The sequence below is a fragment of the Strix uralensis genome, chromosome 3 (assembly GCF_047716275.1).
Source record: "Strix uralensis isolate ZFMK-TIS-50842 chromosome 3, bStrUra1, whole genome shotgun sequence".
Classification (NCBI taxonomy): domain Eukaryota; kingdom Metazoa; phylum Chordata; class Aves; order Strigiformes; family Strigidae; genus Strix; species Strix uralensis.
The window spans coordinates 128,139,541-128,150,822 of NC_133974.1; the positions used below are offsets into that span (position 1 = coordinate 128,139,541).

The 11,282-nt window shown below is 40.4% G+C and overlaps 1 protein-coding gene across 4 annotated transcripts in view; it reads left to right on the top strand.

The window, feature by feature from the left end:
• The window catches only part of KIF16B (kinesin family member 16B), a 142,252-nt gene extending 133,570 nt beyond the window's left edge, over nt 1-8,682 (top strand). For all 4 annotated transcript variants that reach the window (XM_074864366.1, XM_074864367.1, XM_074864369.1 and 1 more), the window contains one exon: nt 7,397-8,682. In XM_074864366.1, coding sequence (XP_074720467.1) covers nt 7,397-7,555 — 159 coding nt within the window. In that variant the 3' untranslated portion in view covers nt 7,556-8,682. The remainder of the gene's footprint in view (nt 1-7,396) is intronic.
• Nucleotides 8,683-11,282: the final 2,600 nt, after the last annotated feature.

Consider the following 11,282-nt stretch of genomic DNA (forward strand, 5'->3'; position numbering starts at 1 on the left):
TTTAGGTACCTCTAAACATGCCCAAAGGAGTGGGGTGCATGGTATTGCTGCTTCTCTCTGTGCTTCAGTCCACCACCAACACAGGATGCTACAGTGTGAGTGCCACTGCAGTGGCAAGAACACAAGTCTCCATAGTTCAGTTTTGTAGCTCCAACAAAAGCAGAGGCTAAATTCTTTGCTATCAAAGTAAAATTCTGTTTTTATAGATCCAGCATTTACAGCCATGTTAACATTTGGGAGCTATATAGGTAAATCTGTTCACTAACAAAAGAGCTACGTTACATTTCTGGTAGGAGCTTTCAATCTCATCTCCTATCTAGCTCCTTAGCAAACAAGTTCAGTCTAACAAGTTAAGAGTTTACATATGTGTATCACAGTCAAATTGGCAAGATATTTGCTAGTAAATTAAAGGAACCCCAACCTAGCATAATTTGCCATACCTGTATTATTTCTGTTAAGGGCAACCCATAAATCCTGGTTTCTTAGGAAACGCCGCCAGCCTACGGCACAGGCAGCTGGACCCTGCAGTGACGCTCTGCTCTGCTCCCCCTGAAGCTGTGCCTGTCTGCTGCATCCCCAGCAGCACTGGTTTCGGAGATGCCAGGCTTGCTTTTCTCTGTTGGTAAGAGGACAGTCATGCAGCCAAAGTCTGTCGGTGAGACAGCTGGAAGTTTAATGTAGGTGTACTTTGGGAGAGCTGGCGATGTGCATTGTGTATGGCCGTATATAGACTTTGTCTTGGATGGAAATCGTTGGTGTGTGGGGAGGAGTTGTATATATATGTATAAGGCATGCAAACACAGGGTAAGGTGATACTGATTGGGAAGTTCTTGCTTTATTTATTTATTTATTCGGTGACTACTAGGCATCATCTGTAAACAGCCTCACTTTTGATTAGGCCTAATCAAAGTGAACAGGAAGGGTTTGATTAAAACGAGTCAATCCTTTATTCTTGGCTTGTGTAATGTAAAGCCAGTTAATCCAGCCTTGAGCCTAATCAATGTCTGCCAATCTGAAGCAAATACCTCCCCACCCTTAATATCATAACTAATGCGGTGGTGACTTGTCATTTTCAAACATGTGAATCTGTCTGTATTCTCCTGAAAAATCTCTTTGTGCTCACACAGGTTGTGTGCAACTAGAGCAAGGTCTCTGGTACCTATGGGACAGATACATTCTGGAGGCATTTGTTACCTCTGACTCCTCAAGGAAGCTTTGCACAACTTTGAAGGTGTCTAATACTGTAGGTTTTTGTAAGGTGAACCCAGCTATCCTGGTGTTTCTACAAAAGATACCAGCTCAGGTGATCATGTCATAATTTTAGAAGCTTTCTCTCCAAATTTTTCACAGAAATAAGATCCTTCAGGCAGCAGGTAGTCTCCCAGGCAGTAAGTCTTTTTCTCATAGCTATGAAATCACAGCTGCACGTAATGACCTAAGGGTATGTGCAAGAGATAAATGTGTACAGATCCAGAGGTGACATTAGGTACTTCCTGAAGGGCCTTGAAATATCACTTGAGATATTGAATATCACATGCTGTCCTGCTCACATATTTTACTCAGAACTGCTTTATGATATCTTGCAATATATGTCAAAGTGTTGGGGAAAAGAATTTAAGCCTCATGTTTTCTTTATTAAAAAAAAAAAAAGAAAAAAGAAAACCCCAAAGAAGACCAAATGTTTCTGACCCAGTTCTATCTGGTGAGTGGAGGGGTGATCCTAGTCTTGAATGGCTGAAGGTGAAGATATTAATCATAGTCTGTGTATGGTCCCCCATCCTTTTGAGCTGCTGTACTCCAAAGCCATACCACCTTGTATTTTATATTCTTGCTATCTGCCAATTCTGTCCCTGCTTGCTCAAATTTAATAAATCCAGAAATTGATCTGAAACTACTTTTAGAGAGCTATCAGAGCATTATGCTGTCAATTACTCCTAATTAGTCAGTTTAGCCTCAGGTGATCCTCAGGGGAAGGTGAGATGGTTTTAGTGGCAAACACAGGACAGAAGCTTAACTATGGTGAACCAAATCATGACATGGAGGGCTGAGCTATCCGTGCAGACCACAAGAGGAGCCTGTTGGGACCACTGCCTGGACAAAACACCTTGGTTTGGACAGCCTGAATACCCCTTGCTGTGTAATGTTGGGTTATTTGGCATAAAAGAACCTGATGCCTTGGCACTCAGTTCATAAAGAAACTTCCTATGTTGTGGCTAATGGCTTTGCTTGTCCTCCACACCTGACCCAGATAATCCAGTCCTGGGTGCTGTTTGAGATGTGGTGTGTGTCCTGGATGAGACAGAGCTGGCTTGGCTTGCAGCCCTTTTCCAAAGGGTTCCTGCCTTCTGCGCTCTCCCAGTGGTATCACAGGCTGCAACCCCAGCTTACCTCCCCATACAGCATGTTAATTCCCTCTGACTTGCCAGTAAGAAAAAAACACAGGCAAAAAGCAGATCCAATGAGAAGTTTGAATCGTATTTTTCTTGGGAAGATGTACAATCTCGTCAGATTCTGTATTTAGCATCACCCCAGACAGGGCCCTTTGCCAGCCTGAAGTCTCCATGGGACACCATCGCCTGTCAGTGACATTTAAGCCAAACTTTTTTTGTGAGTAGAGACTGTAGTTAGTGATGATAGCTGGCATTTCTGCAATGTATCATATTTGAAAAACACCCTAGAAGTATTTTTTTTCTCTTCAAGACACCAATGGAAAGGTTCAAAATAGAGCAAGTTGGTTAATTTGGGAAAGTATCCCCAAATGTTCCTTTTCCTTTGCATATGCCCAACAATTTCCTTCTAGGAGACAAAGGCAGGAGATGCACTCCCATTTCTGCATTACAGCAGGCTCCCTTTCCATGCGTTGTCTTCTAAGCAGATCCTTATTTTTATGATCACAGATTGCAAGCAAAGCATATTCCTGTCTGCTTGTTTTGGGCTAGAGTCTTCCTCAGGAAGGTCTTACTTTGCAAATATCTAATTGCAGTGTAATGTTGTTTTTCAGAGTCGGGGAGTATGCTTCAATCTGTCTCTTTTGTAGTCAGATTCCTATCCTATAGAAAACAGCTGTTGATACCTGTGCATGCTTTGCTCTATGAATAATTCAAATCAAGATTTGATGTAAAGCTTGCAGCACTTAACACTAGTCAACAGAATAATTATGTGATGGGTGCTGAGAGAAATGAGTGTCTGTAATGAAGGGACTGAGGAACCAATGCTAGAAGTTAGATGAGCAAGTTAGTCCTGCTGCTGCCACCAATGACCTTCTGTGACCTTGTGATAAAGCTTTTGACTGTCACATTGATGTGTAGGTGTTTAAAGGGGGGGTATTTTTTCAAAGAAAAGAGGCTATTATTTCAAAAATCCCCAAAGCCATGTAAGGTTTATCTTATTAAAGTTTGTGGTGTTTTCAGCTCTGTCAAATATTAGCAGGTGATATTTATGATGCTAATTGTAAAGTGTTATATTTAAAGAATTTAAAATGCTGCCTTTTTCTAGGGAGTTGCTAGAAGCAGCAGTAGGAAAGAGAATGCTCAAAGTTTCTTCACTTTCTGGAAGTACCAGAGTTGATGAGTTTTTAAACACACCAAAGTTTAATGAAAAAATCCAATTCTTGCTAAGCTCTGCTATTGGTCTCTGAGGCTGTGGCTGTTTGTAATGGATTATGAGAACAATGTCATTGAACTGCATTTCTCTTTAATACGCCACAATTGAAAGGATGATAAGAACACTTCTACATTCCAGAAAGCTTTTTGATTGTAATAACTTTAATAACTTTAAATTAAGTTATGGATTTATACTAAAATGTATAAAATTATGAGGTCCCCACATCACGAAGTAGTGCAAGAATCATTAGAATGATTTTGCTGTGCTGATGGATTAAGCATGAGATGAATGCTGGCCTACTGCTAAAAAGGTGAACCCTATTAAAATGATTTTTAATAGCTTTAAAATGGTTGCCATTTTTCTCTTCATGTAATTAAAAGGGAGGGAAAGCTACTTGATCTAGTAAGTAAAGAAAAACCTGTGGGCCTCACAACACTTTCTCCAGTCTTGTTTCATTTGCAAACACTTGGAATGCAAAGTTAAAACTTTCAGTTATGGCTGTCATAAATTTTAAATTAAAGTCCGTGAAGGTTGTGATGTGTGCTAAGGGGGCAAAACCACTGCTTTTTCCTATTTGGGATTTTTTTTTTTTAACCTGGCTTTCTCTATTTAAGTGTTTTGTACATGTGAAACATATTTCCATTCTCTGAACTGGTGTTCCTGAATATGTGTTTAGACTGAGCAATGAACGTGATGGGTAAGTTACACATTTAACATCCCTGTTATAGTGCCAGGGTCCTGTGTCCTCACATAGACGTTTACAAATCTGTAATTAGGATATTTTCCAGCAAACCAGCAACATAGCAGGTTGAACACTATTAGTGAAATGAAACTCCTAAGTGCATTTGGAAGAACACCGATTACCAGACTAAATAATCCAGAACAAGTGGCTAGTGTTTTAAAAGACTACGAAACAAAAACGAGAATAAAATTAAGTCTTTTGGAATATTTGTAGCAGTTATAGTTTTTCTTTCCAAGGTAATCATGCAAACTTAGTAAAAGGAGGATTGCTATAACGTAGTGCTTTGCATATGAGGGACAATGATTTAGATGCTACTGGTGAAGTGCTGGTAGGAAGTCACAGCACTAATTTGTATAAAAATTGGTCATGTTTCTGTGAAGGCACCCTGAGCTTGCCAGTCTCTGCTAAGAAATCTTTTTTAAAGGAACACATCAAAAGATACCAGAGTGCTTCCCGCCTACTTTTAACTCAGCACAAATAACACTATTCTGTAAATAGAGAAAAATCATATCTGCTGTTGGAAATGGATTAATATAAAAGCTTTGAAAACAACTCTCCCCCTGCCCACTGAGTCCTGACAGAGGAGATCCTTTCATCTAGCCTTGCTCCCACTCCAGCAGCTTGCAGTGGCCTCCTGGCTTGCAACAAAGTCCATGTCGAGTCCCTTCTGGATCTCTAAGAAAGTTTTTTTTCTGTCATCTCCTGGCACTTGGTGTTGATGTGCTCCTGCCCCTCTCCCAGCTTTCTGTGACCTTTACCCTCTCTCTATTTGGGAAGTGTCTTTCCACACACTGTAAGGACCACTCTTCTACCACTTCCTTCCACTTCATCATCCACGTTGTAGCCAACAGGAGAGAGCAACCTTCCCCCTAACTGCATAGCCACAGCTCTTTAATCGAGGCATATGCTTGTGGTGTGAGCAAACACTTCTGCCATCAATCACTGTTCCCCTCACTATGGGACTTACCTCCTAGCCAGCAGATCTGGGCAGAGCAGCCTTTATTTCATTGAAGCAACAGCTTCTTTGTGTCAAGGGCACATCAGCTCTCTGCTGTGCTAACACATCAGCATTGCAAACAAGGACAAATGCAGATATGGGATTTAAAAGAGGGCTAATTTGCTCAGAGGTGGTTGTTGAAGAGCACATAATGCCAAGCCATCTGGCTGGAAACCTTCATAGAAAATGAATTCCATCATAATCTGGTAGGGTCTGCTTGTTGCCATTTTCCCAAGGATCTTCTTCATGTTCAAAGAATCTGTGATATTCACTGAGCAATTCCTGTGCGCAGATCTGGGAAAATAAGTATACCTGCTGTTCCTAGTGTTTTCCTGTCAGATAAGTATACGCTTATAGCAGGGGGATTTTTTGCTCTGCCATTAAGCTATCATGCCAAAACAATGAATAATGGCTCTACAGGAAAGGCATGACAGTCAATTATCTGGCCATACATACTAAGGTGAACGCAATAGGTCTCGTAATGTCTCTGGCGAGAAATTTTCCTACCTTTGAGCCTTCAGTAGCCATAAACTGGAATTACTGCAGTAAGTTTTCAGTACAGTGCTAAAACTCTAACAGGACACGATGTTTTACATTAGATTTTCTACCATATTCATCCTTCAGGCATTACTGGATTGGGACTTTTTTTAAAGGACCCTACTTTGTGAACTAATTATGACAAATGTTGATATGACATCTGTTGCTGACTTTAAATTACCTCTTAGTCTGCTGGAATTCATCTTGAAGGCATTTTTGTAATGAATTTTTTTTTTCATGAACATTAATACAACCTGTGGGAGATCTGAATAAAAAAGAAAATTCACCAATCCTGCCAAGAGAATAGCTTATGTGTCAGCTGCTTTTTTGTTGTTGTTTTTTGTTATCCTGCTTTCTGTGATATTAATACAGCTGGTTTCCAAGGTACTTAAATAGGTGACAGGTTGTCGTACTGTGCAGGAATTCTCATTGAGAAGCAAGTGAATAATTAGGACTGCTTCCCAAACATGGAACCACTTCCATGACCCAAAAGCTGCTGCATTCAAATAAATAAACCTTGTGGTCTACAGAGGAGATTGTGCTGTTCTGTCTTGCAGCTGTGTTTCCCACTGCATCCAATATTTGTGAATAATTTCTCAAGTTATCTTTTTCTGTGGTCAGTCTGTAGCAGAGCAAAAGAGTTTATCCCTGTGCTCCAGATGAGATTTCCCTTACAGCTATTTGGGTGACATTGGGTAGTTCCTTAGCACTGGTCTGATCAATGATTCACCTACTGTGTTTCATTCAGAAGTTATAAATATGACTTGTTAAATCATCCTAAATGTTTGTAATAATTCAACCTATGTGTGAAATAACCTCATCAGGTTTGTGAAAACTAACTTAGTGTACATCTGTCACAATTACTCTAGATACAAATGGATGCAAGTTGCACAGCGGCTGGTGAATACTAACTTTGGGGAAGGGGAAGGCTTCTTAAGTGTAAAACTTTAAAAAATAATAATAATTTAGAGGGCAGCTCAGTGAAAAAAGATTCTGAGATAATATGAAAGTCATGCAATCTTTGTGCAGATGGCCTTGATCAAAACAAATCCTTTTTGATGCAAGGATTGTGGAGGCTTGATGAGGGAAAGATTTCTGAAGTCCTTTTGTGTCCATATGTAGTGAAATTCCCGCAGAATAGATTGGAGGTTTGCACCTGCTATAGTGTTTGGTAATGCTAGACGTCAGTATTAGCAGGTCATGATTAGCAGAAAGCATTACACGACTACAGAATAAACCAGCGAGCGTCACACAAGCACAGAATAAAACAGTTACTAAACTGGCCAGATGAAGAACGTGGAAAATATTTCTTTTCTGCTTTTCCTGAGCTTAATACAGACATTTCAGTGGACCCGTTTTATGCATGGATTTAAATGCTGATGGTTATTAAAAGGACTTTTCACAGTCCGTGGAGATCTTGTTACTTTCTTTTATACTGCTGTTCATTTAATTCTTCAAAGTGACTGTAATCAATTTGGTCAAGTAAACCTTATGGCATTTTGCATTTTGTTCCACAGAAATACCTCAGGAACTTTTTCTCTGCAATGCTGAAATCTCCATCGTCTCCGCTGCACGTTGATAAAGTGGGGCTAACTCTGTCAAAACACACCATATGCGAATTCTCACCCTTCTTCAGGAAAGGTGTTTTTGACTATAGCAGCCATGGAACTAGCTGATTTTTGGGCCAGAACCCTTCTGCCGGAGGAGAACAGTCGGAGTACTGCCTTCACTTTTGCGGTGTGAGAGAAATGAGGGGGAAGAAAAAAGGTATCTTCCTCCATACCTGGAAAGTTGCATCAAAACTACTCCTGTTAAAGACAGCTACGCCCCGATGCTAGCCTGTGTCCTTTACCAGCTCTCATATTAGTGCCTGCATTTTCCTGGCATGGGGTATACTGACATTTTTGTGTAAGTTGCTCTGTTAATACTGTACAAAGATTCTGATTCTCGTGCTGAGTTTGGATCCGCTCCTTAGCGAGAGTGCTTCCTTCCCATTTGCTCAGACAATTTGTTCTGGTGGTGCGAGAGCATCTCGTGTTTACCGTGGCGGTGTGTCATGCTGACAGAGGGTTTCTGAGCAGCCTTTCGGTTTCTGTCCAAGCTGTTCCTTAAAGAACATTTCCTCGTTTGTTTCCTTATAGCATACTGTGGTGTTTAAGGTAATGCTCATGCTCCACTGTTGTTTCTTTTTTCCCTCCCAGACACACATTTTAACTATTTGACTGTATAATTGTATAGTTTTCCTCAGAAGAGTTACAGGGCCTGGGTAACTTGAATGTTTACAAAAATATATGCAGCAGAAAGAATATAATTTAAACCCTGTAAAAGTCTTCCACACTTGGTTGTTTTGAAGCAGAACGAATTACTCGCCATTAATTAAGAAGCAGAGGAAGCAATAGTTACCGAAGAATGTGGTCAGCATCTTTTCAGATTTTCTAATTACCCAGACTGTAAGTGGATACTGTGCACTATACAGAGCTCATAGCTATGCATAAAGCTAATGCAAAGTGCTATATTTCTTTTTGTGAAAAATAGCTTCTTCACAATAGCCTAACACTGTAAAACCTGAGTTTTATTTTCATCAGTTAAAATTTACAGGATTTGACTAATAGTACTTTAAAATTACTCAGGACTCCTTGAGACTTGCACATGTATATACAGGTAGAACTCATTTTATATTGCTGCAGATCCAAAAATATATATCCACTGTGACTGAAATTGAGTATGTGTACATGTTAATGTATAATTGGTTGTATAAAACTCGGAATCGAACAACCTCCAATTATTAAAATGTATAATGAAAGGTAGGCTTTGTGTGCCATTTGTTACGAGTGTGAAACATTATTTGTGAGCTGCCATCATTGAACACCAGTAGGTCTTGCTAATCGAACTATTTCATGTTGTAGAAAATGGTTATTAAAACCTAAAGTAACAACACTGGTGACACTTTTATTTCATGACCTAAATTATAGGAACAGTAATGTTTTACATTTAATATGATGTATAAAGATAATTGGGTTCCATTATTAAGCCTAGCCTGCTACAATAAGCATTTCTAATTAGAAAAAGGAAAAGAAAAAAGAAGAAAAATGAGAATGAATCAATTTTGTTAGTATTTTTATTATTTTGACTAATTTCAGTGAAAACAAAAGTTAGGGTAAAATTTCTAAACCACAGGAACCCTATTATCATCAGGGTAGGCTTTAATGTCCTTGGATATGTCTGACTCTATCTGACTTAGCCATCTTAATGCCTTCAACTGGGAGGCAGGTTTTTAAGCTAAGCGTTCCAATCAAACCTGTTGCTTCCCAAACTGTTCTGCACCGCGTCCCCGCCGTTCCCAGTCTCCGTCGTGCACATCTGTGCTTCATCGCTGACAGGCACCTGACCTTGTGATCCTTACCGTGCCCTGTGCCTGTATTGCACCTCTCCGATCTCTCCCAGAGCCTTTCTGTGCGCATATCACGCCCCTGACCAGGAGGCCATGTCCTCCCTTCCTCCTTCACCTCGCTGTTTGGCTTTGCTTGTGCTTCCCAAACCAGAAAGTGGAGGTTGGGTGCTTGCTGGGTTCCTACGGTCAGCTGAGTAACTGGAGTTTGATGTTGATGCACATTTTAACGGAAGATTGGTAATGTCACTCAGCTGTATTCCCCTGATGCACATAGTGCTTCAGAGGCAGAAATTGGGCATGGTATTGCTGGTTTTCGTATTTGACCTTAAATCTCACTTTAAAACCAGAGAGTCTTTTCTGTTTCTCCTTATCCATTGCCCTACTCCCCCTCCTACCTCATTGCAATGCAGCGTGATAAGGAATTAATGCTTCAGAATTTAAAAAAAATGGATTTTATACAACTGTGGAGCATTATTTCCTGTGTGCCACTTCTATGAAAGGACCTGGCAGTTCAAGAAACGGCAGGCTGCTTTATCTGCTGCACAAACCCAGTTTCTGCAGATGTCCTACCTGAAAAACCACCAGTGGTGCCAAGCAGCGCAGAGCCTGACAAGCAAAACTCCGTCGTGCCACCTGGCAAATGCTAGTCTGAGAGAAGGGTTGAGCACGCAGGGCTCCCAGAGGTAAGTCCGATGCTTCATGTCACTTTGGATTTGGAGAACCTGTTTAAGAAAAACACAGCTAGACAGAGAGCTAAGTAGAGTGAAAAATATGAATATTCGCATTTTTCACATGAATTTAAAAGGAGACTTGTACTCGGTTCCTGTCTACAGTACAAATTAATTCAGGGAGGACCAGCTGCTCTAGTGGTATAAACCTGCCAATAAGGTGGCTAATTTATGTTGGCTAGCTTATCTGGCCTGCAGCGTTAAATGTGTACATTGCAAATAACAAAGTAAAGGCCGATTAATCACTCCATTTAAAATGTCATCAAGTTAAAAGCTACAGAAATGCAAGTGTAAGCATGCAATTAGGACCACAACCCCAGGCTACCAGCTTTTCCCACCTTCTTATCTATCCTTCAATGGTATCCAATGGCTGCAAGCTCAGGCTAGACTAAGAGGCATCTTTTAATAATTTCATCAGTAAAAAATATGATGGCTCTTTATAACATACAGTCTTTAAACCCAGACTTCATAAGAAGTTTTCGATAGAAACTGAGAGGCCTGTTGAAATTATTAGCCATTTTCAAGATGTTCCAACTGCATTTCTCTGAAGATATCCCCAGGCTCTAGAATTCTCCATTCATTTTATTTTCAAAATATTGTCACTTTCAAAAACATTGTGAAAGTTATCTCCAGGGCTGGTACTTTTTTTTTTTTTTTTTTTTTCCCAAAGTGCCTTTGTAATTGCACTTGTGGATTTTGCATCAGCGAAGTCCTTAAGCAAAACCTTAACTTCTGTATCGGGACTATATTTCAAGCAAAGTGTGTATTTAAGTGCTTTACTGTACTGGGGCCATCGTTCTTACCTATGCAACTGCAGTTATGCTTCCATTTAAGTCACCAAACCACTTGGCTCATATCCTTGCTGACCCTACAGCAATTTTTTATGAATAGGGATGCACAAAAAAGGCCAAAAGGCACACTGGAGATGGTGCTGGGCTATTTTTCTGCATGACAACTCAATCAAGATGCAAAAAAAACTTTGGGCAAAGCCTTCTTGTTGGTCTTGACCCTCCACTCCTTTAACTGGAAGTGCTTTTGCTCTGAATATGCTGCTTCTCATAGGAAAGAGGTAGAGCAGCCCCCAAAGCCCTGCTGCTAAACGGCTCCTGGCAGTCACCTCACTGCACAGGCTGCCCTGTCCTGAGAGCCCGCAGGGTCCGTCCTAAAACTGAAGTTCAGCTGCTGCTCTTGGAGATGGTGTTAGAGATGAGGGTCTTCAAATATGCCCTAAATATGTGAGGGGAAAAAAAACACCAGTGTAGAGCTTGGCTGGTTACTTCAAAT